Raw genomic sequence first — 27,838 nt, forward strand, 5'->3', positions numbered from 1 at the left:
TTTTTTTAAATATTTTTTTTTTTTTTAAATATTTTTTTTAAATATTTTTTTTTATTTTTTTTAATAATTTTTTTTTGTTTTTTTGAATTTTTTTTTAATAAAATAATTATTTTTTTAAATAATTTTTTTTTAATAATTTTTTTAAATATATTTTTTTAAATAATTTTTTTTAAATAATTTTTTTAAATAATATTTTTAAATAATTTTTTTGAATAATTTTTTTAAATAATTTTTTAAATAATTTTTTTAAATAATTTTTTTAAATAATTTTTTTTAAATTTTTTTTTAAATAATTTTTTTAAATATATTTTTTAATAATATTATTTTCTTTTCAGTCCTTCTGGATTAGTTCGAACTTTCTCAAGCGGATTACGTGATTTTATCTCGATGCCTGTTCAGGGCCTCTTCAACGGTCCATGGGGATTTCTCGTTGGCATCACACAAGGCTCAACGTCTCTTTTGCGAAACATTACCGCAGGAACCGTCAACTCCGTCACAAAATTAGCAGCTTCTTTAGCGCGAAATTTGGATCGTTTAACACTCGATTCGGAGCACGTTCAACGAACCGACGCCATTCGTCGTTCACGTCCTCAAGGAGTAACTGCTGGATTCACGCAAGGCTTAACTGGTTTGGGAATTTCACTTCTCGGAGCACTCGGAGGCTTAGCACATCATCCGCTGCAAGCAAATTCTCCCGTTCAAGTCGTCACGGGCTTTGGAAAAGGTCTCGTCGGCGCAGTTGCGAAACCAATTTCAGGCGCTGCGGAATTAGTTGCGTTAACGGGACAAGGCGTTTTGCAATCTGTGGGCTTTAATAATCTCCCGGTGCCTCGAGCGTTGCAAGAAATTCACCAAAAATCATCCGAAGCGATGACTTCGACCTTTTTGTGGCGTGCTTTGGATGAATCTTCGCTTTTTTCGTGTTCCGCAACCATGAGATCTCGTAATGGATTCAAATCTGTGCAAATTGTCTTGCTTAAAAACGAAATTGTCGTTTTTGATAATGCGCAACTTTCGAAGACTTTTACGTACAAATTGAACGAAATTCGTGTCGCGATGCAAAAAGAAGACGCGACGCTTGTTCTTGTCACAAAAGAGCAAGAAACTGCTGAACCAGAATTTCACGACGAATATCACGTGTCGCCAAGAACTATTCAATATGTGCAGCAAACACAAAGCTTGAGTAACATTCCGATAATTTGGCAAAACGAGGAAAGGGAAGAAAATGACGTCGCAGAAGTCGTTGAAAAGGTTGAAAAATTGGATTTGGAGGAAAATGACGCCGTTTTGAACGTCGGATTTTACATGGATGAAAGTCATGCGAGGCATTTCGTGGCTTATGTTGGATTGCTCAAGAGATTCGTTCTGAGCTCAAATGAATTTTCGCCCTACGAATGACGAAAAATTGATGAAAAATTACCTTTAGAGGTTTTAGTCTAAAATTAAAATTTAAATTGAAAAATTGAAGATGTGATAAATTTTAAATAAATAAATTTTTAGAGAAGCTTTGAATTTAAATTTTCGTTTTTTTCTAAAATTTTTTATTGAAAATTTTGAAATTCATGAAATTTTATCTTGAAACTTTTGAAACTCATGAAATTTTATCTTGAAACTTTTGAAATTCATGAAATTTTATCTTGAAACTTTTGAAATTCATGAAATTTTATCTTGAAACTTTTGAAATTCATGAAATTTTATTTTAAAAAATTTGAAATTCATGAAATTTTATCTTGAAATTTTTGAAATTCATGAAATATTATCAGGAAACTTGAAATTCATTAAATTTTATCTTGAAACTTTTGAAATTCATGAAATTTTATCTTGAAACTTTTGAAATTCATGAAATTTTATCTTGAAACTTTTGAAATTCATGAAATTTTATCTTGAAACTTTTGAAATTCATGAAATTTTATTTTGAAACTTTTGAAATTCATGAAATTTTATCTTGAAACTTTTGAAATTCTTGAAATTTTTTATTGAAACTTTTGAAATTCATAAAAATTTTATCTTAAAACATTTGAAATTCTTGAAATTTTATCTTCAAACTTTTTAAATTCATGAAATTTTATCTTGAAATTTTTGAAATTCATGAAATTTTATCTTGAAATTTTTGAAATTCATGAAATATTATCAGGAAACTTGAAATTCATTAAATTTTATCTTGAAACTTTTGAAATTCATGAAATTTTATCTTGAAACTTTTGAAATTCATGAAATTTTATCTTGAAATTTTTGAAATTCATGAAATTTTATCTTGAAATTTTTGAAATTCATGAAATATTATCAGGAAACTTGAAATTCATTAAATTTTATCTTGAAACTTTTGAAATTCATGACATTTAATCTAAAAACTTTTGAATTTCTTAAAATTTTATCTTGAAACTTTTGAAATTCATGAAATTTTATTATGAAACTTTTGAAATTCATGAAATTTTATCTTGAAACTTTTGAAACTTATAAAATTTTGTCTTGAAACTTCTGAATCTTTTGATTTTTTATCTTTTCAAGATCAATAATTACAAAAAAATTGAAGATTTAAAGGAAAAAAAATTTTTTTGTTATAAGATACGAGTTTTTTTTTATTTCTATCATTTTCAAAAAAATCCAAAAAATGAAAAATTAAGCATAATAATTGAGGTTCGCCTTCTTCTTGGCCTGCACTTCCATAATAGCATCCATAAAGTCTTCATGCGTAACGCACGCTGCGGATCTTCGCAACGCAATCATACCCGCCTCTACGCAAACCGCCTTACATTGCGCCCCATTGAAGTCATCTGTGGATCTTGCCAACTCCTCAAAGTTCACTTCGGGACTAACGTTCATTTTACGCGAGTGAATTTGCATGATACGAGCTCGTGCCTCCTCATTCGGATGCGGAAACTCAATTTTACGATCTAAACGTCCGGAACGCAACAACGCCGGATCCAAAATGTCGACACGATTCGTTGCCGCAATAACTTTGATATCGGCAGTCGAGCTAAAGCCATCGAGTTGATTCAACAACTCCAACATCGTACGTTGTACTTCGCGATCGCCGGCTTTTTCGCTGTCGAAACGTTTTGTGCCAATCGCATCCAATTCGTCGATGAAAATAATCGCGGGAGCTTTTTCCTTTGCCAATGCGAAGGCGTCACGAACTAATTTTGCGCCGTCGCCAATGAACATTTGCACGAGTTGGGGACCCGCGAGCTTGAGGAAAGTAGATTTTGTTTGAGCGGCGCATGCACGAGCAAGGAGAGTCTTTCCTGTGCCGGGAGGACCATACAGAAGAACACCTAAAATGAGATTTTTTTTTGATGAGAAATTGAAATTCAAATATTTCAAGAAAATTTTTCAAAAATTTCAAAATTTCAAAAATTTTTCCTAAAAATTTTTTCTTGAAATATTTGAAATTTTAAAAAATTCTTCTTGAAATTTTCGAAAATTCTTCATGAATTATTTTAAATTTTCAAAAATTCTTCTTGAAATATTTGAAACTTTCAAAAATTCTTCTTGAAATATTTGAAACTTTCGAAAATTCTTCTTGAAATATTTTAAATTTTCAAAAATTCTTCTTGAAATATTTGAAATTTTAAAAAAATCTTCTTGAAATATTTCACATTTTCGAAAATTTATCTTGAAATATTTGAAATTTTCGAAAATTGTATGAAAAAGTTACAAAATTTCAAATTTTTTCAAGAAATTTTGTAAATTTTACCTTTTGGAGGATGAATTCCAAGATTTTTAAACTTTTCTTTGTGTGTCATGGGCAAAACAACCGCTTCAATTAGTTCCTGAATCTGTTTATCCAAGCCTCCAATGTCGGAATATTGTTCCGTTGGGCGTTCATCTACCTCCATAGCCTTCACACGAGCATCGTATTCCGCGGGCAACGTTTCCAAGATCAAATACGAGTCTTTGTTCACTCCGACAAGATCGCCAGGCTTCAATTTTTCCGCATCAACAAGTCCAATAACGGGCAAAAAGTATGTTTGTCTCGTACTTGTCTTGATAACGGCGCATTTTCCCTGCCTTTGCGAGTCCAAAACCGTAATTGCACCGTCATCTTCCTCCTCTTGCGGATCAACGTCGAGCAACTCGATGACATTCGACACCAAATACGGCAACGTCTTGTTTACTTTGATTTTTTCCGTGTTATCCTTGATTTTTTCGTTTTGCGCCGCCAACTCGTGATTGATTCGCATCACTTCGCTCTTCATAATCTTAATTTCGTTGTCCATGAGACGCGTACGGGAGACAATTTCGTCTGTGGGCATCCGGAGGACCTCCTCGCCGAGAGATTCTTGCTCGTCTTCCCAAATGGATTTGTCTTCTAATGTTGTCGCAGCCATTTTATCGGAATTTGATCACTTTTGAACGAATTTTTGATAGATTTACTTCTTGAAATCACGTATTTCAGTGAGAAATGCAGCTAAATTGTTTGGAGACACGAAGATGATTTGCAATTTAAAGTTTGAATTAGCAAAACGCAATTTGAGACGAATAAAAGTGATAAATAAAGCGCGTCTTGCTAATTCAAACATTAAAATTTTGACAATTTTATCAATTTCATTCGTCTCACGGACAATTGTCAACTAAAAACAGCTGATTTTTGTTTTTTTCCTCCTGAGATGCGGGTCAAAAAGTGACGAGTCTCCCAAAAATCAACTAAAAATGGACTGGTAAGTGTCGAAAAATATCTGAAAATACAAAAATTTCATTAAAAAACTTCCAAAAACCACAGGAAATGCATTTCTCGTATAAATACGAGCCAAAAAACAACTTTACATGGCGTCGAATGCCCGGATCATCCATTGAAGGTACGTTTCATAACGTTATCGATTTAATTTTTTCCCGAATTTTCTATAAAAATTTTTATTTTTTAGCATTTAACGCAAATTAACGATCCTCTAAAGTCTCGCAAAGTCAGTGTTGAACGAATTCCGGCGACTTCATTGAATTTAGCGCTCGATGGAACAGATCCGTTAAGTCAGTTTGCTCGCTTGGATGAGATTACGAGCCCTTTGAGCGAAAATTTCGAGGAAAAAAGTGCTTCTGTGACGGCTCAGGGACCAAATCCAAAGTTTCAAGTATGGGCAACGAAACGCCCCGCGATTTTAAATAAATATACGACATCGGAAAAGTTATCAATAGTGACGAGTTTTTTGACGGGAGGCGAAATAAGTGAGTTATTTGATAAAAATTTATTTATTAAAAAAATATTTAGGATAATTAAATTAAATTAATTTTTATTAATTAATTATTTTAAATTAATTTAATTTTTTTTAATTAATTATTTTTATTAAAAATATTTAATAAATTAATTTTAAAAATAAATAAATTAAAATAAAAAATTTTTCAAAAATTTTTTAAAAATATTTAAATTTTTCAAAAATTTTTTAAAAATATTTAAATTTATAAATAAAAATTAATTAATTTTTAATCAAGAACTTTTGAAATTTAATTTAAAAAAAATATGATTCAAATTAAAATTAATTTAAAAGTTTCAAATTTCAATTTATTTAATTATTTTTTTATTTAAAAAAATATTATTAATTTTAATTAAAAAATTTTAAATTTAAAAAAAAATAATTAATTAATTCACAAAATAATTAATTTTTAATTTTAAAAATAATTAAAGCAATTAATTAAATTTTTAAATTATTTTATAAAAAATATTTAATTAATTTATTTTTAAAAAATTAAATTAAATTAATAAATTAAATTTTTTAATAAAAAAAAATTAATTAAATTAAAACAATGCAATTAAATTAATTTTTTTAATAAAAAAATTAAATTAAATTAATAAATTAAATTTTTTAATAAAAAAATTAAAATTAATTTAATTAATTTTAAAAAATGTAAAAAATTAATTTAATTATTTATTTTAATTAATCAATAATTATTTTTAATTAAATTATCAATCAAAAAATATTTTTTTCTTTGCAGTAAAATCGAGCACAACGACAGTTTCAGAAAAAGTCAAGCATCGCTTGGAACAATTAGACGACTTTGACGAGGATCCCGTTCGACAAATGCATAATTTAAGCCAACACGAGTACATAATGAAAATTGAGCAGTTAAATCATCAACTAAGAGACGCTTGGAATACGGATCAACGTGTCAAAGCCCTCAAAATTGCCATTCAATGTGCCAAATTGCTCGCCGATACGTCAGCGATGCAATTCTATCCGAGCAAATTCGTCTTAATTACGGATATTTTGGATCTTTTTGGGAGTCTCGTGTATGACAGGCTCAAAAATAAGGCACTTTATGTGCGGTAAGTAATTTTTTTTCATAAATTTCTACTGAAAAATTAAGAAAAAAATTTTTTTTAGACCCGGAAGTACCAAAGCAAGTAAATTACCGGATGATTTCACGCCCGAAATGATTCCAGAAGCCACAAAGGAGACTTCTTTCAACTGGTTTTATAAAGTTGCCTCGATACGGGAACTGCTCCCGAGATTTTATGTCGAAGCTGCCATCGTTCGTTCGTACAAGTTCATGGGAAATGCGTAAATATTGCTTTCAAATCCCATTTTTTCTTGATTTTTTTCAGTTTTTTCCACAAAAAAATTAAAAATTTTATTTTTTTAGACTTTTTTGAGAAATTTCACACGGAAAATTTAATTTTTTATTGGTTCAATTGAATTTTTTGGAGTTTCACGTCAAATAATTTTCAAAAAAAAATTATTTTTTTCAGCGACATTGAAGGCGTTTTGAACCGTTTGACGTTAATTGCTCGCGGAATTGGCGATCCGCTCGTTAGTGCGTACGCTCGTTGCTACTTGTGTCGCGTTGGCATGCAAATCACGTCGGCAAAGCCGTATCTCCGACAAAATTTCGAAGATATCTTGTCCGTGTACCTAACCGTAAGTCAACTCCATCAGTACAGCAGCAACTCGCCTATACTTGCGATTCCTCCTGATTTTCAGATGTTCACGGGCGGCATTCGTGCGGAAATTGCGCGTCAACGCATCTCTGTCGGGACCTACGTGACACTTTATGCGCCGGCTTTCGATTGGATTCTCACGGGAATTGCGGCGGGAGCGGATGACTTTACGATGGATGAACTCGTTTTGCGGTGTCAGGAGAAGAAAAATTGTGCGCCGTTGTTTTATTCGATTCTGCAGGCGTTTCCGCATAAATTTGTGTCGGTGCGAGCGTTGCATTTTGCGAATATTTTGTGTAAATGTGACACGGAGGGATACAGCAGAGCTGAATTGTTGCGTGGATTGGGAATGTGCCTCGTGGATTGTCCGCCAGAAGCGAACCAATTGTACGATGTGTTTGAGTTTGTGTGGAAAACAGTTCAAACTTTCACGCAAATTGGCGAATATGTGCATTGTATGGAGGCTTGGGCTATTTATGTTGCTGCAAATTTAATGGTAAGTTAAGAAAATTAAATTTTTAGGCTTGAAATTGGAAAATTTTTAATTTTTAAAGCGTTTTTACATGTTTAGACATTTTAAAATATGCACTGGGTCAATATTTAAAAGTGTTAATTGGATTAAAATTATTCAAAATATGTATTGGGTTAAAAAATTTTAATGAAAATTAGTTAAAATATTCAAAATTTGCATAGGGTCAAAAATTTTAAATGAAAATTAGTTAAATTTTTTCAAATTATGCATTGGGTCAAATAATTTTTGATGAAAATTAGTAAAAAATTTTCAAAATATGCATTGGGTTAAAAAATATTGAATGAAAATTAGACAAAATTATTCAAAATATCCATTGGGTTAAAAAATTTTAAATGAAAATTAGTTAAATAATTATTCAAAATAAGCATTGGGTTAAAAATTTTTAAAATGAAAATTAGTTAAAATTTTTCAAAATATGCATTGGGTTAAAAAATTTTTAATGAAAATTAGTTAAATAATTATTCAAAATATGCATTGGGTTAAAAATTTTTTAATGAATATTAGTTAAAATTTTTCAAAATGTGCATTGGGTTAAAAATTTTTTAATGAATATTAGTTAAAACTTTTCAAAATGTGCATTGGGTTAAAAAATTTTTAATGAAAATTAGTTAAAATTTTTCAAAATATGCATTGGGTCAAAATTTTTTTAATGAAAATTAGTTAAAATTTTTCAAAATATGCATTGGGTTAAAAATTTTTTAATGAAAATTAGTTAAAATTTTTCAAAATATGCATTGGGTTAAAAAATTTTGAATGAAAATTAGTTAAAATTATTCAAAATGTGCATTGGGTCAAAATTTTTTTAATGAAAATTAGTTAAAAATTTTGCAAAATATGCATTGGGTTAAAAGAGTTTTATGAAAATTAGTTAAAATTATTCAAAATGTGTATTAGGTTAAAAATTTTTGAATGAAAATTAATTAAAATAATTCAAAATGTGCATTGGGTTAAAAGTTTTTTAATAAAAACTTGTTTAAAAATTCAAAATTTTATTCAAATTTTTAAAAATCTTCAAAATTTCAATTTTTTATTTTTTTTTTTAATTCCAGTTGGGCGAAGTAAACATCATTTTAGAAGACATTTTACGTCGCGCAGCATCCCAAAAGAACGCTTTCGAGGCCCATTACACCGAACTCCAAAGCATCATCGACAAAATCGTCACAAATTTCCCGCAATTCGACGCCTTGCTCACACTTGACAACTTTTTGCCTGTAATCGATCTCTTCCAAAAAGAATCCAACAAGCAAGCCGTGTGCCGTAACATTCTAACGCAGTTCAAGACATACAGCGAATCCGTCGGTTACTTGAGCGATCCTGTTATCATCAACGTTATCATGCACATTAGCAAAATTTTGAACGATTCTGTCAAGTAAGTTTTTGATTTTCTTTAAAAAAAAATTTTTTTAATAAAATTTTTCAAAAATTTAATTTTAGTGCCTTAACCGTTGACGACGAAAAACGTCAAATTGGCGAAGCTGTAAATTTTTTCATTCGTCTCGTGAATTTTGGGACAGATTTCGAGCAACAACTGACTTTTTATAACGATGCAAGGGCGGCTTTTACCAATCTCGATGTCGTTTATGTCACTTTGGTGCAGTTAGTTGATAATTTGGCGATGGAGACATATCGCATCGTCAATGGCAAACATTCCCGCAAAACAGGAGACTTTGTAAAATCGTGCATTGCCTACAATTTTGTGACAATTCCGAGCATCACGGATGTTCGTTACCAGTTAGACTTGTATTTGCTCACAGGACAAATTGCCTTACTGAATAACTGTTTGGGACAAGCAGATGCGTGTTTCGAAGCAGCACTAAAAAGTATCGCTGAACTACCGAAACACATCGATTTCGATGGAAAACCCAAAAGTACCGAGCCATATCTCGTTTCTTACTTGAAAAATTTCCTCTCGATGTTGATCATCGCCCCCGATAGCCCCGAAATGGGAGCTCTGTACCTTTTTCGACTGCTAACGGAACAAGTTCAAACGTATGGCTTCGAAATATCCGCTTTGATTGAAATTTATCTCGCTGTTTTGGACACCCTGAGCATCATGTCGCAAGAAACGTATCCATTCCATGTCGCAAATGTCATCTCGAACGACAAACTTTACGGGCAAGACCAAAAATATCTCAACGAAATTAACAAAATTTGCACGAACGTCACTTCGCAAATTTTGTTGTCCTTAAAAGCTCTTGCCGATGCGGGAAATTTCAGGGTTCAAGCGAATTTTGCATTGCAATTGTTCGAGAAAATTGTTCTTTATTCGGATATTGCGGATGATCGCGCATTTCAACTTGCAGTTAATTTATGGAATTTAGCAGTGAAACAAAGAGCGAATGTCAAACAGGGTGAGTTTGAGAAATATCTGAAGAGAGTTGAGGACGAGATTGAATTGGCGGATGGGAATCAGAGAAAAGTGAAACTTACAGAGTTATTCAATAGAATTAAGGCTAAGTTATAGTTACTGCCTCTTATTAATTGCATCACTTCTCGATCGTACAATTTTTTGTATGGAATAAAAGTTCTTGTTAATCCAATTTTTTACATTTTTTTAGGTTTTCGTTTAATGAAGGCTTTGGGAGTGTTTTTTTAAATGAAAAAGGTAAGGTTTAGAGAAATTTCAAAAGTTTCAACATAAGATTTCAAGAATTTCATAAGTTTCTAGAACAAATTTCAAAAATATTAATAAAAAATGTCATCAATTTAACTATTTTTAGAAGTTTCAAGATAAAATTTCAGAACTGTGAAAAATTTCAAGATTAAGTTTCAAAAATTTCATATGTTTCAAGTTTCAATTTCAAGAATTTCAAGAAAAATTTTCAAAAATATCAAAATTTCAAAAAATTCAAAATTTTCAAGATAAAATTTTTAAAGTTTTAAACTCGAACTTAATAAATTTAAAATTTTACTACAAAACATTTAAACAAATTATTAAAAAGAAAATTTTATTTGTAAGAAAAAATTTAAAAATAAATTTCAAGAATTTATTTCAATTTTTTTATTTTTAAGAATTTTAATAAAAGTTTAAAATATTTTCATATAAAATTTCGTAATTTTCAGAAGTTTCAAGTTGAAATCTCAAATGTTTCAGAAAATTTCAAAAGTTACAAGATTTAATTTAATAAATTTTAAAAGTTTCAAGAAAAATTTCAAAAATTTCAAAATAAAATTCTATCAATTTAAAAATTTTTCAGATAAAATTTTTAATATGAAATTTCTTAAATTTTAAAAATAAATTTCAATAGTTTCAAGATTTGATTCCTTAAATTTAATAAATTTCAAGAATTTGTTTTATTTTTTTTTATAAATTTCAATTTTCACTCATTTTAAAATTAAAAAAATATTCAAGAGTCTCAAGATAAAATTTCAAAAATTTTAAAAGTTTCGAGAAAAAGTTTCATAAATTTCAAAAAATTCAAGGAAAAATTAGAAACCTTTTAAGGATAAATTTTGAAATTAAAAAAAAAATTTTTGAAAAAAAAAAATTTATAGTATCAAGAAAAAATTTATAAATGAATTTGATGATTTTCAAGGTTTTTTTTTTAAATCTGTAAATATTTCAAAATTTCATTTTATTTTTTGAATAGTTTGAAGAAGAAATTTCATAAATTTCAAATGTTTCAAGAAAATATTTCAAGAATTTCAAAAGTTTCAAGAACAAATTTCAAAATATTAATAAAAAATTTCAAGACAAAGTTTCAAGAAAAAATTTTATTATTTCAAAAACTTCAACATAAAATATTAATTTTTCACAAATTTCAATATAAAATGTGAAAATTTTTAAGAATTAATTTTGAAATTTAAAAAAATTTTGAAATTTTTGAATAACAAATAAAGAATTTAAATAGTTTTAAGCAAAATTTGAGAAATTTTATAAGTTTCAAGATTTCAATTTCAAAAATTTCAAAAGTTTCATGAAGAAATTTCATAAATTTCAAAATTTCAAGAACAAATTTCATTAGGATAAAATCTAAAAATTTTTTGTAAAGTTCAAAAAAAAATTTTAAGCATAAATTTCATAGTTTTCAGGAAAATTTTGAAAAAGTTTGATAATTCTTAAAAATAAATTTATATAATTTTAAGAATTTTAAAATAAAGTTTCAAGAAAAAAATTTTGAATATTTGTAAAATTTCAAGATCGAACTTAATAAATTTGAAACGTTTCGACAAAAAATTCATAAAAATTTTTCAAGAAAAATATTAAAATAAAATTACAAAAAGTCATCAAATTTCGATCAACCAAAAGCGCCAAACAAATCTCGGTCTGTTACTTCTTCGTCAACACACTCAAGTCACTCACTCACAACACGCATGTCACACAATCAGCAGGTCCCATACATTCAACTATGCTGCCCTGTATGTCGGGGGGATGTGAGTGAGTTGCCTCTACTCAAAAATGAATGAAACAGAGAATCCTCAACAACAATTTTTTTTCCGTATATTACGAATAAACGCACACGTTACTTTTTCAGTCATAGACATAACTTTTCGGAATCAACACAAGTTCCCAAAAAAAAATTTTTTTCTCTCTCTAAAAAATAAACAACTTTTTTCTGTGTGTAGAAAAATCATTTAAAAAAATTAATCTTTAATAAAAATTGATTAGAAAAAATTGAAGAGAAGCAAAAAAAAAAAAAAAAAAAAACAAACAACGAAGTCAAAAGCAAACATAAAGTAAGAATTTAATTAATTTACACAAACAAAAAAAAAGAACGAAGAAGCTCTTAATTGAAAAACGTCTGTGACACGCTCTTGTTATTCAATTTATCGTCAATATCAGCAGCAAAAGCATCAATTAGTGGATAATAGAAGAAATCTTTTATTTTCTCGCCAAGTAAGTAATTTTTCATTCGAAACATATTTTCCTCGCCACTGACGAGGAAATTCGTGTTTTGTCGAAGATAACGAGTGACATTGTTTGTTTTTGTCGAAGCTCGAAGGCTTTTCCTGTCACTTTTAGTAAAATGTAAGAAAAAAAAATCATTCAAGTAACGTTACATAAAATGTACGTTCGGTTATGGATTTACTGTACGGCACGGGAAAAACTCGGAGAAAAATCGATATTTGTCTGCTTTTGAATGGAAACCATGAGCACGTTACTTGCATTTTGTTCTATTTTAATTTGTACGGCAAATATTTGCATTAACCAGAATATTTCGCGTAATTTTCACGCAACTAGTGGTCGGTTTTCGTGCAAAAACGCCGTTAAAGTCGTACGTTTCTTATCTGCAGCGATAAAAAAAATAATACGAGAGATAAAAAGCACGTTTCTTGACCTTCTGACTAATTATTTTTTTTTACCTTGCGTCGTGTAATGCGACAAAGGCGCCGCTCGCTTCCAGAATGTAAGATTCCCATTGTTACGTTTTTGAAAAGAGGAAAAAATATAAAAAATACACCTTGTTGCTTTTTGATAAGTTGCCTTTGTTATCTTGCGAGAATCATATCAGCGAACATAAAATGGTATGATGTCACTTTTTTGTGAGTGTGTTGAAGTTTTCAATGACGAGTTTTTAAATGGAGGCAATAAAAATTGTTTTTGAAGTACATTTTAAAACTTTTTAGGAGTTTAAATTTTAACCTAAAAAAAATTATTTAGATTTTTAAATTTTAAAAAATTCGAAACGAGCTAATTTTTTGTTTAAGGATTTTTTTTATAAAATTTTAATTTTATTTTATTTTTTTATTAAAATTATTTTTTTAAAGTTTGTTTGTAATTTTAATCCAAAAAAATATCCATAAAAATTAAACATTATTGTAAGAATTAAAAAAAAATATATTTAAAAATTTATTTTTTTTTTAAATTTAAATTTTTTTAAATTTTTAAATTAATTAAAATTTAATTAAAAATTAATTTAATTAAATTTTTAATTAAATTAATTAATTAATTAATTGAAATTTAATTTTTTTTTAATTTTTTTAAAAATTTTACATAAATTTTATTTTATTTCTTTTTTTATATTTAAATTTTTAATTTTTTAAATTATTAATTTATCTATTTTTCAATTATTAATTATTTTTTCTTTAAATTTAAAAAAAAAATAAACTGAGTTAAATTTTTTGTTTAATGACTAATTTTTGAATTTTATTTTTTTTTTATTAAAAATTATTTAATTTTTTTTAAATTATTTTTCTTAAAGTTGGTTTATAATTCTTTAAAATTCTTTATTTAAAAATTTATTACAAAATTAACTTTTATGAAAAAAACTTCAATATCAAAATAAAATAAAATTTTACATAAATTTAATTTTAAAATTATTTTTTTTAAGTTTATTTAATTATTAATTTAATTATTTTATATGTTTTATTTTTTTATTTATTTAAATTATTAAATTATAAATAAAAATTATTATTAAAATAAATTATTATTAAATTATTTTTAAAAATTACAAGATTTAAGGGTTTTTTTTTGATAATTATTTTTATTTTTTAATTTATAAATTTTTTATGAAGCTTTGAAAGTTGAAATTTTCCCTTTTATAAATATTTTCTTTTGATTTGTAATTTTTTTCGTTAAAAAAATTAACAAAGTTTAATTTTAATATCTTCAAAGAATAAAAATAAATTTTCGTCTATTTTAATAAAAAAAAAATTTAAATTTTATTTTTTTGTCCAAATTTTTTTTTATTATTTTTTTTTCTTTGTTTTTTTTTAAATATTTAAAACACATTTTTACTTTAAATTTAAAGTAAACATTTTTCTAATTTTTTTAAAAATTATTTAATCGTTAAAATTTTAAATTATATTATTTTCAATTTTTTCTAAAAAAAAAAAAATTTGAACAAATTTTTGATAAATTTTTATAAAAATTAAAAAAAAACTTGAGCCTAAAATTAAAATTTTATGTCTCACATCACTTACCAACCTCACCTGTTGTTCCATTTTATTCCCATTGTTCATCACACGTCAAAACACTCACATCCCATCGCTGAACAAAGAACGATAAAAGGCAGTTCAATTTCTCTTCAAACGTCAGTTTTATCGATTTGCAGGGATAAAAAGTGATAAAAAGCACTCTTCAGACATTTTATGGCAGGATAATATGTTTTGACTCGATAAAGACAAAGTTTATGGCTCGCAATGGCATCACACAAAACTTTGCTGCTCATACATTTTAATGGCTTGCCTGTTGCCCATATGTGTCATTAAAATTCTCCTAAACATTGAAATTAAATCAATTTTATGCAATGAAATAATAATTTCGATGAAAATGGAATTTTAATGGATTTTTGTCGCATTTTTGATGAAAACGACGAATTTTTGACTTGAATTGAACGAAAATGCATCAAAAAGTTTGTTACTCGGCATTATTTGAAAGGCTTAAATTTCGTGTACATTAAAATTCTTGTTTGAAAAAAGTTGTATGTCTTCCATAATCCTCGAACAAGAAAACTTTTGTCATTAATTTTGTGCATTTCTCGCACGAAAATGCAACTTTTTCCATGAAAAAAGGAAAAAATTCTCAAAATTTATTCTTTTGTGGTTCAAATTACTTTAAAAAAATTAAATTTTCAACAAAAATCTCGAATTTCCTTTTTTTCAATGGAGACGCCTTGCTTTTTTCAAATAATTTTCTACCTTGACAATTTCCTTATTTTTTACCTTTTTTACGTAACGGAGCGTCGTCAAGTCATGTGTCAGGATGTTCTACTCGATGTTTTCATTATTTCTCATTATCATCTATTAACATATTTTTCTCTCCTTCGTTTGTTTCTCGTTCCAGATAAAAAATTGTGTAACTTGTCCGTAAACTCGCCGGTGAAGCAGAAAATTCCTTTCAACTTGCTGCAAAAAAATAAATAAATAGAAAAAAATGTCACGACGATTAAATGAGAGATCTCTCAGCGACGAAGAAATAGACGAGTAAGTATTGACACAACTCTTGACAACTTAATAAATAAATATCAAGTGAATTAGAGGAAAGTATTTTCAAAGCAATTTCATGAAAAAAAGCCTTCTGAAAGACAAAAAAATTTTTTTTGTCGTTGTTTTAATTTAAATTAACAAAATTAAACACGTTTTGTGACATTACGCGAAATTCTCGGAAAATGCATGTTTATCAGTATAAATTTTTAATTTAAATAGATTAGCATTTGCAGTTTTTGCACATTTGTGGTAATGACACATTTTGATAGGGTTTTCTTGGAATTTTGAATAATTGCTCTTGAATATTGATGTTAACGATCAATTTTAAAATAAACAAATCTTGGAAAAAATCAAAAATAATTCGTGAGTGATTTTTTTCAATTATAAATTGTATTTATAAAATTATTTAAAATTTAAAAAATTAATGAAAAATTTTAAGATAAATTAATTTAAAAAAAAAATAATAAATTTAAAAAAATAAATAATAAATTTAAAAAAATAAAATTAAATATTTTTTTTAAAATATTAAAAACAACTTCTATTTTCATTTATAAAAAAATAAATGAAACATCAATATGAATAATTTTAAAACAAAAATTTAATTAATTAAAAATAAAATAAATTTATTTTTTTTTAATAATTAAAATTTAAATAAAAAAATTTAATAAAAAAATTTAAAAAAAACTAAATAAAACATTTTTTTAAAAAAATAAAATAATTAATTTTTTCACCTATGATAATTTTATTTAAAAAAAAAAATAATTAAAACTCAAATAAATAATTAAAAAAAAATAGAATAAAAAAAATTCAAATTCAATTTATAAAAAAAAATAAATATAAAATTAATTTTAATAATTATTTTAAATAAAATTTTAATTAATTAAAAATTAAAAAAAAAATTTTTTTAAAGAAATTAAATTTGAATTTAAATAATTTATTTTTTAAAAATTAAAATTAATTATTTTTTACGTTTATAATTTGTTTAATTATAATTTTTAAAAAATTAAATTTTTCTTTTCTAATTTTAATTATTTAAAAAAAAATAATGAATTAAAATTTCAATTAAATATTATTGCAAATTTAAAAAAATAATTTTTGATTAAATTAACAAAAAAAAAATAAACAATTCAATATTTTATTCAAGGAATTAAAAATTATAATTTTTGAATTTTTACTTGAATGAATCATTTAATTCAAAACTTGCCAAAATTTTAACGAAATATGATGCTGATGAAGAAAAAAATTTTGCATCTTTATCGGAAATTTTAAATGAACCAAATTTGCATCGGATGCATAAAATTATGAGTCATACGTGACTTGAATAAAAATTAGGAAAAAGAAAAAAAAATTATTTAAAGAATTTTTTTATTAAACGAATATATTTTATGGAATTTAAATGACAAAAATTAAATTTTCAAAAAAAAAAAAATAAATAAAATAATATTATTTTTTAATTTAAATTTATAAATTAATAAATTATTTATTTAATAATAATTTACTTTATAATAATTTATTAATTTTAATAATTTTTAATTTTTTTTTAATATTTTATAATTTTTCATAAATTTTCTGTGCAACCTAATATTTTTTTTTTTGATAATGAACTTCAAATTTCCAAGAAATTTCAATATCTTTATCTAAAAATGCATTTTTCTCGTTGAAATTAAACACGTATTAATTTTATTATTATCAAGACTTTGAATTTTCTTTGTTCAACTTGATTTGTTTCGCTTTGCTTGATTACTTCAATGACTTATATGTAACTATAAACTTTTAAGTTCTCATTTAATTCTCAGAATTTTATATGAGAAAGTTACAAAAAAATTCTCAAAACGAATATTCTCGTAAAATTTTCCATTATTTTTGTTCAAAAAATGTTTTTTTAATGATTTTGAGCGAATTTTATCAATTTTTCCATAATTTCTGATGCAAATTACACAAAAAGAAAATTTGAATAATTGTTGCGCACGCTTTGATACTGCTATTAAAGTCTTATCAAAAAACGTAGATTCATAACTCACATCAACTACGAGAGCAACATTTGCATCTAAATTACATCCAAAGAGCAACCTTGAACTTTTTTTCTGTTACATAACGCACACGAAACACATTTAGAACCGTGATGCTAACAAGTGGGTAAAGTCCATTAACCTCAATTGCATAAGTAGCGTCAAACATAAAAAACAACGCCGAAAATTTATGCTTCACGAATTTATGTTGCTTTCACGAAAACCGGTTCCGAAGTTGGTTTCGCTCTCTCCCCCGAAATAAAAAAAATTGTCAAAAAAAAAAGCGCTCTTGAAATGCTCAAAAGAAAAAATCCTCCTCAAAACATATGTTTCGAGTGCAAATTCAATTCCGTACACGATCAAAGACTTGCACATGCATCAAAGTGTCTATTAATTGTTTTGCCTACGTCTCCGACATTTGCCGAACCACATTTCTTTTCAGTACACAAATAAATAGTGCCCGACCCAAGACGTGCCGCATTAGTTGTTGATCGTTGTTCGGCGAGACAAGTTCATTAAAAAAAAAATATTTTTGTGTTTTTCGTCTATTTTTAGTCTAAACATAGAAAAAAAATAACTTTGTGTCTATCGCATTTATTTAGTTTTTCTCTCTCGACAAAACGTGTCTGATGCAATTTTAATCGCGTGTGCGAAAAACGAAAAATAAATATTAAAAAAAAAGACCGGTTGGTTTGTTAGAGAGTGAAAAATAAAGTTTACGTGACAATTTTTTTAAAACAAATTTACAAAAAAAATTAAAAGTATGTATTTTTTGGGGTGATTTGTTCAAACGTTAAACAGCTGACAAAATGATGTGAATCAAAAAATTAAGCGCGTTTTTAATGAATATTCTTATAAGATAAAATCTAATTAGAATTTTAATTAAATGAGATTTTTTAGGATGGAACAATTGTGAAAAATATTTTCCTTCACTTTATCTTATAACATTTTTTTCTAAAATCTAAAATTAAATTTTTAATATTTTTCTGAAGAATTTAAAATATATTTTTTAAAAAATTATTTAAAATATTTAAAAAAAATAATTTTTCTTTAAATTTTTTTGAGCTTTCACTTTTTAAAGTAAAAAAAAACTTAAATGTCAATTAAAAATTTGAAATTCGCTCTTTTGCTAATTCAAAAAAAAATTAAATTTAAATGGGTTTAAATCAATGGGAGAAAAATTTAAGTTTAACTGAATTTTAATTTTTTATTAAAAAAAATAAGAGTTAAAAATAATTTCTTTTTTCTTTGTAAATTGTTATAGAGCAAGTTTAAAATTTTTAATAGTAAATATTTTTTTTACAATTATTGAATTGACATATATGAAATTTTATTCTATTTTAATAAGAAATTTAACTAATTTTGAAGTTATTTAAAACATTTTTTTTATCTGAAACTTAAAAAAAATTAAAATTTTTAATTTTTAATAAATTTTACGACATTTTAGAATAATTTTATTTATAAATAATTGAAATATATTTTTAAATAATTTTTGAAAAATTAAAAGCAATTTTTGTCAAATCTTGCTCCAAATGGATAAAAAATTATCAAAAAGGCTCTAATTTATCATATTTAATCATTTTATAACTCAAAACTGCTAAAAAATTGAAATTGAAAAAAAATCTTTGACATAGTTTTTTTTCTGAAAACTAAATCAAAAACTGTGTCAAAGCAATTAAGAAAATTTAAATAATAATTTTTAAAAAATTTAAATAATAATTTTTAAAAAGTTAAAATATAATTATTTAAAAAAAAAATAAAATAATATTTTTAAAAAATTAAAATAATTATTAAAAAAAAAATAAATAAATAAAATTTTATTTATTTTAATTTCTTTTGATTCAAATTAAATACGAAAAATTTTCCGTTATTGCATCAGCTCAAAAAAATTTTTTTTTTTAATAATTGAAGGTTAAAATATTTTTTTTAAAAAATAATAAAGTTCAAGTGAATCATTAAATATTTTTGCATTATCTTTTTTAATCAAACAAGTTTCAAATTATAAAAAAGTGCATCAATCTCTCATATTTCATATTAAACTTTTATTTAGGTCAGCAAAAATTATCACTATGATTCACATAATGTACGAAAAAGCAATTACTTTGTTTCATTACACACGAATAATAAACAAAAAAAAATATTTTTATTTATTTTTATTTGAAGTCGTCACCAAAATCGTCATCAAAATATTTTTAAATTGCTACCAATTAAAGACTTGGGCATTTGAATTAAATTTCATTCAGATTTTTTTTCACAAACAAACTTGTTAAGGAAACGTTGATAATTTTGTAACTTATTATGTCACACGCGTATATTTATTTTTATTTATTTTGTTAACAAACACACACAAAAGAATTTTATCGCACGCACACGGGAGGTGTGTTACTGCCATAAGCCAATTAGTGAGCTCTGTTGAAAATAACAAAAGTTTTTGTTGATGTTTCGTCTCTCTTCCCGCATATTATCGCTCGTCTAATTTAATTACGTTTTTTTATTTGAAAAGGATTGCGATTAAATATTTATACTAACGACGATCAGTCATCAAAAGAACCTGCGCTATGGAAGTTCAAGTTATGCAAGATTGATAAGAATTGGCGATTAATATTTTATTGCCCAAGTTTTTTTTTTCGATTTTCGACTTTTTAAAAGGAAGATGAATCAATCAAGTTTTTTGCGTTAAATATTCAAAAATAATAGAAACTTCGCGATATACTAACGGCATTTGGTCCGTTATTAAAAAATTATTCATGAAACATGAAAAAATATGTAAATAAAACATTGATAACCTCTTATGACGACGTATGACGATGACGACTATGTTTGTTTATTTTTTGCGCACAAAAAAAAAACGAAGGAAATAATAAACTCTATTTTTGTTTTCAATTAAAAGTGGCAGATCTCGTGATTTTTCGTTCAATTTATTTGCCATTTAGTGAATTGACTCAAATCAAAAACGTGCGCCGATTTTAGTTTGGAAAAATAAAAAACATTGACATTGATTGATTTGCACTAAAAAGCAAAATCTATCTGAAATGTTTCGTAAATAAAATCGTATAAATCCTGAAGGCAGGAATAAAGTTGCATTGTCATCAGATCAACGCCTTTAAATCGTTGAATTCGATTAAATACGAGAGGAAAATACTATATTTGTATTTTTTTACAAACACGTAAGGATATAAAATAAAACGAGGAAGAGGATATGTGCATAGTTTTTCATATCAAATTTAACTTTAACTTTTTATGATAAATACTCATATGTTAACACTCGACCTACTAAAAGGGATCTAAAGATAAAGACAGATATATGATAATGTTCTGTGAAAAGTTTTGAGAATGTAATAAAATGCAAGAAAAGTGGATTTTCTGAATAATAAGGGGAAAGGTTTTCGAATCAAAAAGTGATAACGATCAAAAGTTTAAATGACTCTTGAAGAATTTTCGTGGTTGAAAGTTTCAAAGTGAAACCAAAAGTTTAAAGAGATGATATTTAGTGAAATTCTCTAAAGAGATCAAAATTCGATAAATTTGTTTAATTTTCTATTTTTAACAACAAATTTTGAAGTTATTTAACACATTTTCAATACTTTAAGATTTTTTTTTATCTCAAACTTTAAAAAAAATTATTTAAAATAATTAAAAGTTTGAAATATTTAAAAATTAATTAAAAAAACAAGGCGTCATCCATTAAAGGCGTCAGCAGTTTAGGGGGGGGGTGGGGTTCATCAAATTTACGACGGATTCCGACGAGGGGGGAGGGGGGTAAACAGAAATAAACGACGTCGTAAAAATATGCCATATTCACGATTTAAAAAATTTCCGTTTTGAATTATTTAAAATAATTTTTGAAGTATTTCAGACTTATTTTCAAATTTTTATTTAATTGAGTTTTTTTTCAAATTTTTCACGAGCTTTTTTTGAAATTTGAACTGGTACTAAAAATTTCCTTCTCAGTGAGGGGGGTCACGTCGTAAATTAGGGGGGGTTGTTGGATTTCGACGGTTTACGATTATAGGGGGGGTGGGGGTCAAAAAATTCCCTTTTTTGCCGACGCCTTTAATGGATGACGCCCAAGTATTTTTTTAAATGTTGAGACAATTTAAAAATAGAAATATTTATGAATATAAAAAGGAAAAAAATTATGAATTGAAATGTATTTTTTTTTTAATTTTTTAGATTTTAAAAAAAATGAAAATTTCAAAATTAACTTAAATTAATACTCAGATTCAAATCAAAATCAAATTCATGCCTCAGATCATTGTCAGTATTTGTTTCAGTCTTGATTTGAAAAGTAGGAAGTTATCTTATTTCTGAAGGGAGGCTGTTGAAGAAGTTTATCCCGTCATGAAAAACACTGTCTCGTGAGTAGTTTATTCGAGACAATGGGATTTGTAATCTGGACCTTCTTCTTGTGTCGTGGTTATGTCGGTCCTGAACAAGAGGAATTGACAGATTTGTCCTCAATAGCCCTTTTGTCATTTTGTATATCGGCATTGCTTGTTCGTATTTAATCATGTCATTCACTTTAAGGTTAAAAGTGAGTTTCGAAAAAGGTTTCCCCGACTCTCCAAATGTTACTTTGTTTGATCTCGAATTCATTTTTAATCTAGATATCATTCCATTGACTCAGAGTCTTTTAAGAAACTAAAAGCGTTTGTTACTTGAGAACTGTCAAGTAGTTTGGAAGCAGATTCTTTTTTGCTTTGTAGATAATGACTTTAACTTAGCAGTTCTGTTAACTCCAATTTGTCACTTATCCTTCTGTATCTCTTTCCTTGAGTCAAAAAAATTTTTTGTAATGTTTCAATTTCATCCTTTTTGTTCAAAAATAAAAAGCAGTAAAAGTAAAAGTAAAAGAATCAGTTTTATTTGTGACGCCAATTTCCTCGTTAATCTTGCTAAGCTCTGAAAACATTTAAGAAATCCACAATTATTTCGCTTGATTTTCTAATTTAGCTTAATACCTTACTCCGCCAGATTGTATGAAGAATTTGGCTGTAACCTTGAGTCGTTATACAAATATGTCATTCATCCTAAAATATATTAAGGATAATAAATAAGCTTACCTACCATATAAAATTTATAAAATTTTCCATTCATTAATCCTCGCTGATGGCACTTTTCAAAGAGATACCTAAGAGAAAGAAGAATTTCAGTCAAAATAAGAAATCAATCAGTTTTATCAAGATTTACCAAATTTTTAAGAGGAAGAGAAGATTGAAACATCTCAGTTATCGAGTCCTTTTTCTAATTATCACACTCAAGTAAATTACCTTGTTTGGGTTGTTTTTCTGTTTATTGTCCCCTTTCGGTGCGAAAAGCGTTAATAATTATGAAATTCCGAGTAAAAGTCATCATCGTATCAAGCATCAAATTATATACAGCAATTTCACTCCTACTATGTTTACTTCAATCCTTTTCACAATATTTACCTACAACGAAGTTGAAATTAAATATTTTCTGTGCAAAAATAAAATTTTATAGAACGAATATGATACGTTTAAAAAAATTATATAACACCAAAAAAAAAATCTGTTGATTAAAACTTAATTAAAAAATTTGTGTTTGTTCATTAAATATCAAAAAATGAACACAAAATGACTAATTACGGCATAATAAATTCACGCCTCATGGTTTAAATGGACAACTAATCTATGCAAGAATTTTATTGCAATGCAAATTTTTCGAATTCTATCGGCAGTTACGTAATTCATTAATAGAGAGCGGCATGTTTTTATGCGATAAGAATGTGTTAGAACAAGAGGCACGTTGTTTGACGTTTCTCTATCAATAAAAAAGAACTTATCAAAAACATGAATGAGAGATGCCACATGTAGAGAAAAAATACGAAGAAAAAAATGTAAATAAATATTTTTTTTATTCACATCAGTCAGTAGTTGTTGAAACGTTGAACGAATAAGATCGTTTAGAAGTTTAAATAAAATTAATTTTTTTTTGAAGATTCGTAGTTTTGTGTGAAAAGTTGAAATATGGCTTCGAAAGTACAATCTCATGCCAATGGGCATACAAATGGTACGAAAAATGGCATGGAAAACGGAAATGGATATAAAAATGGAGAAAATGGCAATAAAAGTGAAGAAGAGATTGAGAAGGAATATGAAGAAAGTGTTGAAGAAATTAAAAAGTTGACAAGGTTTGATTTAATTTAATTTCATGAAGTTGCTTTGAAAATTACTTATGAAATATTTAAAGTTGTCGCATTTTGATTTAAAAAAAAATATTTGAAATTTTTTACCCAATGCACATTTTAAAAGTTTTTTTTAAATTATTCAAAACTTTTAACCCAAGGCACAATCTAAATTTTCAGAATTATTTTTTTATATTTTTTTTTGGGTAAAATTTTTAGATTTGTGAAAAAAATTTGCATAGGGTTAAAATTAAAAATTAACTAAATTAAAAATATGCACTGGGCTAAATATTTTTAATTTAGTTAATTTTTAATTTTCGCCTTATGCAATTTTTTTTCTCAAATCTAAAAATTTTACCCAATGCAAAATCTGAAGTTTTAAATCTAAAATTATTAAAAATTTACATTAAATTAATTTTTTTTTTAATTTTTCAAAATTTTTTTTACCCAATGCATATTTTTATCTTAATTTTAAAAATTTGCCCATTAAACATTTTCAAAATTTTTAATTTAGTTTTTTTGACCCAATGCAAATTTTAAAATATTAAACTTAAAATACACTTCAGAACATCTACCCAATATAAATTTTAAATTTTTATCTCAATGCAAAATTTAAAAATTCACCCCAGTGCACATTTTATAATTTTTCACTTCTTCATAATGCGACAAAATATCAAAAAATCATAAAATTTAGTTAAAAACTTACCTTCAAATTTTAATATTTTTTTTTTAAATTTTTTTTTCCAAAGGTACGATGATGGAAGTGTCAAGCTGCGCAATCCCCATCTCGAGCTAATGGACCAAGATATTTTATACCATTTGGCCTTAGGTAGCGGTAGTCATGATTTACCCGAAATGTTTGGCGATGTTAAGGTAAATAAATTTTCTTCTTTGTCTTGTTTAATGATCTTTGCATTCATAATTTATTGGATGTCATTAACGCGTTTGTTCTTTCATTAAGAGATTATCTGTCTTATCCTGCTGAATTTTGTTACAACCTTTTAATTTTTTATTAGAAAAGTTGTTCGTTGTTTTCGTATCAAATATTAGAAGGTCGAGAATCAGTTGAACAAACAATTATTTTTTTGTTTTTGATTATTATCGTAATAAAATTGAAATTTTTTTCATTGTAGTTTGTTTGTATGGGAGGCACACCGAAACGTATGGAGACATTTGCGCACTTCATTATGGATGAAATAGGTTACAAACTTCCCGCTGGAACGCAATTACAAGACATTAGTCAGTTTTCGTATCGGTATTCCATGTACAAGGTGAGATTTTGACAATTTTTTTAATTAAATTCCTTATTTTTTACCCAAAAAAAATTATTTTCAAACATTTTGAATTTTTGTCCCAATGCACATTTTATTTTTTTTTAATTTCGATAAAAAAAATGTTTTGACCCAATGCACATTTTATTTTTTTTTAAATTTCGATAAAAAAAATTTTTTTGACCCAATGCACATTTTTTTTTTTTTTTCGAAAAAAAAAAATTTTTTTTCAGCACATTTTGAAAAATTTCAATGCATATTTTAAATTTTTTCGACCCAATGAACATAAAAATTTTTCACCCCAGCTAACATTTTAATTTTTTTTTATAATTTTATTATGAAATTAATTTTTTTTTAAAATTTGAAATTTCAAAATTTTGTCTGCAAATTAATTTTTTTTTAAAATTTCCATTAAAATTTTTCCCAAGATTAATTTTAATATTTTTTTTAAAATTTTTTTAATTTATTTTTAAACAAATTTTTTTTTTTTTTTTTTGAAAGCAATTTCTCAGTGAATTTTTGACCCAATGCATTTTAAAATTTTTTCAATTTTAAAAATTATAATTTTCAATTTTAAAATTTTTGACCCAATGCACATTCTGAATTATTTTATTAACTAAAAAAAACGTTAAATTTCAATTTTTTCATGAAATTTTTCAGGTTGGTCCCGTTTTGTGCGTTTCTCACGGCATGGGAGTGCCATCTTTGGGCATTTTATTGCACGAAATCATCAAACTGATGTATCACGCGAAATGCAAGGACCCCGTTTTCATCCGAATCGGCACATGCGGCGGCATTGGCATCGACGGAGGCACCGTTGTGATCAGCGATGATGCTGTCGACGGACTTTTGCGCAGCGTTTACGAAGTGCCCGTACTCGGAGTCAACAAACAACGTCCCGCAGTGCTCGATAAACGTCTCGTGCGTGAAATTAAGTCCCTCGCAGACCCCGAAGACCCTTACGACACAATCGTGGGCAAGACAATGTGCTGCAACGACTTTTACGAGGGACAAGGACGACTCGATGGTGCCTTCTGCGATTTCACGGAAGCCGAAAAAATGGAATTTTTGCAACGGATATGCGATTTTGGTGTCGTCAACATCGAAATGGAGTGCACAATTTTCGCGGCGCTTACTCATCATGCGGGAATTAAGGCAGCAATTGTTTGTGTCGCTTTGCTGGATCGTTTGAAGGGCGATCAAGTGAGTTCGCCGAAGGAAGTTATGAACGAATGGCAATTACGCCCTCAAGCACTTGTCGCAAGATTCATTCGGAAACGCATGGCGCAAGCAGGACAGCTCAAACCGTTGTTGCATGCCGGCGGAAGCATCAAAAGTCCCCGCAGATTCAAATTGGTGCAACAAGAATCGGAAGCGCACGAATAAAAAACAGGTTTTCATCGTTGTTGTTAAACAAAAAAAATTATTAAAAAATTAAATTGATGTTTTTTCATATGGTTCCCATTTAAATTTAATTTTTTTCGAAAATGTCTTTTAAAAAAAATATAAAAATAGGAATTGTTCAATTGTTAAAAAAAAATTGTTAATATACACAAAAAAAAGCTTTTTCGAAGCTTTTGTCCTAAAAACGAGGCTCTACATAAAAAAAACTCCTCCTATCACGGAGTTTCTCTTTTAAAAAGACTACTGCCAATGATACGGAATATTTTTTAAATTTAAAACTAAAAATTATACTCAAAAGTAGTCTTTCTTTATATACTGCAGTTATACACAAAAATATTAACATTAACATATCTACTGAGTGTCACCGTACTAAAATTTACAAATATTATCAAAAAAATATTTTTTATTAAAAATTCTGAAAAAATAGGTTTTTATTAAAAAATAACAAAAAAAAACTGGGACCGTGTGTCGATCAATCAAGATATTATTCCTTTTTTGTATAAAAAAAATAATTAAATATTAATTAATTAAAAATTAATATAAAAATAGACAAAATATTAAACATTCCAAGGATAATTTTTAAAATTTAATTTTAAAATATTTTTTTTTTATTTTTTTTTTATAAAAAAAATAATTTAAATAAAAAAATAAATTTAATTTAATAAAAAATTAAATTTATTTTTTTTTAAATTATTTTTTTATAAATAATAATTATCAATTATTTTTAAATAATTAAATTTAATTAAAAATTAATAAATAAATTTATAGTTAAAAAATAATTTAAATAAAAAATGAATAAATTTTAAATTAAATTTAATTTTAAAATTTAAAAAATTTAATTTTACTTAAAATAAATTAATAAAAAAAACTTTAAGTTATTTTAATTTTAATAAATTTTAATTAATAAATTTAATTAAATTTAAAAATTAAAAAAAAAATTTATTTAAAATATATTTTTTTTATAAATAAATTTTCTATTTAAATTAATTTTTTTTAATTAAATAAAAATTATTTAAATTAATTAAATTAAATTATTACAATTCAATCAATTAATTAATAATTAAAAATAATTTTTTTTAAATTTAAATTTATTTAAATTTCTTAAATTAATTTTTTTTTTAAATTAAATAAAAATGCCAATTTTCAAATCTTTCAAAAAAAAAATATATATATATATAACAACATATAACTTATAAAAAAAACTATATTAATGTAAACTATTGTATAAACTTAAAGAAAAAAAAAAAAAACAAAATAATATATGAAAATTTGCACCATTATTGCTTTTATAATTGCTGACAATAATTAAAGCTTAGAAAATTTTAATTTTTTTTTACATTTTTTAAAAATATTTTTAAATTAAAAAAAAAATAATTTTTTATTAAAAAAAAATATTTTAAAAAATATACAACATATTAGGCAGTTGCTGTGCTTTCTATTTAAAAACTATAAAAAATAAACTTAAATTTAATAACTTTTCTTTTTTTAAAAAAAAATCTGTAAACTATATTTATGGATAAAAGCCCGACAAAAGCGTAAAAAACAAAGTTAAAAAAATTAAACATTAAATTTTGTAATGTTTAAAATATTAAAAAAAATATTATTTTTATTATTTAAATTTTAATTAAAAATAAATAAAAAAAAACAAAAATTTTTTTTTCATTTTTTTTTTATTTAAAATTAAATTTGATTTAAAAAAAATAATAAAATCAAGATAATAAAAAAATAATATTAATT

The 27,838-nt window shown here is 25.6% G+C and overlaps 4 protein-coding genes across 7 annotated transcripts in view; 3 read left to right on the forward strand and 1 right to left on the reverse strand.

The window, feature by feature from the left end:
* LOC134833677 (intermembrane lipid transfer protein VPS13B) overlaps positions 1-1,501 on the forward strand; it is a 29,270-nt gene extending 27,769 nt beyond the window's left edge. Inside the window, exon 11 of the mRNA XM_063848084.1 lies at positions 336-1,501. Within this exon, the coding sequence (XP_063704154.1) occupies positions 336-1,398 (1,063 nt within the window). The 3' untranslated portion in view covers positions 1,399-1,501. The remainder of the gene's footprint in view (positions 1-335) is intronic.
* Positions 1,502-2,560: 1,059 nt separating this feature from the next.
* LOC134834388 (26S proteasome regulatory subunit 6A-B) lies at positions 2,561-4,446 on the reverse strand. Its single transcript, XM_063849032.1, has 2 exons — positions 3,698-4,446; positions 2,561-3,275 (listed from the first exon to the last, which is right to left on the reverse strand). The coding sequence occupies exons 1-2, from the start codon at positions 4,329-4,331 to the stop codon at positions 2,620-2,622; spliced, it is 1,290 nt and encodes a 429-aa protein (XP_063705102.1). The 5' UTR covers positions 4,332-4,446; the 3' UTR covers positions 2,561-2,619.
* A 136-nt stretch (positions 4,447-4,582) lies between these two features.
* Positions 4,583-9,943, forward strand: LOC134834754 (VPS35 endosomal protein sorting factor-like). Of its 2 annotated transcripts, XM_063849517.1 has the most exons (9): positions 4,583-4,661; positions 4,724-4,799; positions 4,866-5,163; positions 5,929-6,259; positions 6,318-6,494; positions 6,683-6,851; positions 6,915-7,367; positions 8,453-8,772; positions 8,838-9,943. In XM_063849517.1, the coding sequence occupies exons 1-9, from the start codon at positions 4,654-4,656 to the stop codon at positions 9,865-9,867; spliced, it is 2,862 nt and encodes a 953-aa protein (XP_063705587.1). In that variant the 5' UTR covers positions 4,583-4,653; the 3' UTR covers positions 9,868-9,943. The 2 variants fall into 2 exon arrangements, with proteins under 2 accessions (XP_063705587.1, XP_063705586.1); XM_063849516.1 differs by having other exon boundaries at positions 6,683-7,367.
* Positions 9,944-12,114: 2,171 nt separating this feature from the next.
* On the forward strand, positions 12,115-26,516 carry LOC134833777 (uridine phosphorylase 1). 3 transcript variants are annotated; one of them, XM_063848221.1, is made up of 5 exons: positions 12,115-12,240; positions 15,130-15,269; positions 24,176-24,299; positions 24,560-24,697; positions 25,358-26,516. In XM_063848221.1, exons 2-5 carry the CDS (start codon positions 15,220-15,222, stop codon positions 26,081-26,083), a joined length of 1,038 nt encoding a protein of 345 aa, XP_063704291.1. In that variant the 5' UTR covers positions 12,115-12,240; positions 15,130-15,219; the 3' UTR covers positions 26,084-26,516. The 3 variants fall into 3 exon arrangements, with proteins under 3 accessions (XP_063704291.1, XP_063704290.1, XP_063704289.1); XM_063848220.1 differs by lacking the exons at positions 12,115-12,240; positions 15,130-15,269 and adding exons at positions 17,780-18,058; positions 23,262-23,432; XM_063848219.1 differs by lacking the exons at positions 12,115-12,240; positions 15,130-15,269 and adding exons at positions 17,780-18,042; positions 23,240-23,432.
* The last annotated feature ends 1,322 nt before the right edge of the window (positions 26,517-27,838 follow it).

Source organism: Culicoides brevitarsis, chromosome 3 (genome assembly GCF_036172545.1).
Source record: "Culicoides brevitarsis isolate CSIRO-B50_1 chromosome 3, AGI_CSIRO_Cbre_v1, whole genome shotgun sequence".
Lineage (NCBI taxonomy): Eukaryota > Metazoa > Arthropoda > Insecta > Diptera > Ceratopogonidae > Culicoides > Culicoides brevitarsis.

Bases quoted from the DNA above. Each gene is read 5' to 3' on its own strand.
- LOC134833777 (XM_063848220.1), top strand. From the start codon at position 23,269: ATGGCTTCGAAAGTACAATCTCATGCCAATGGGCATACAAATGGTACG. The intron at 23,433-24,175 runs GTTTGATTTAAT...TTTTTTCCAAAG, and splicing joins GAAATTAAAAAGTTGACAAG to GTACGATGATGGAAGTGTCA. The intron at 24,698-25,357 runs GTGAGATTTTGA...GAAATTTTTCAG, and splicing joins ATCGGTATTCCATGTACAAG to GTTGGTCCCGTTTTGTGCGT.
- LOC134834754 (XM_063849516.1), top strand. The intron at 4,800-4,865 runs GTACGTTTCATA...TTTATTTTTTAG, and splicing joins GCCCGGATCATCCATTGAAG to CATTTAACGCAAATTAACGA. The intron at 6,495-6,682 runs GTAAATATTGCT...TATTTTTTTCAG, and splicing joins TACAAGTTCATGGGAAATGC to CGACATTGAAGGCGTTTTGA.
- LOC134834388 (XM_063849032.1), bottom strand. From the start codon at position 4,331: ATGGCTGCGACAACATTAGAAGACAAATCCATTTGGGAAGACGAGCAA. The intron at 3,276-3,697 runs GTAAAATTTACA...ATCTCATTTTAG, and splicing joins TGGAATTCATCCTCCAAAAG to GTGTTCTTCTGTATGGTCCT.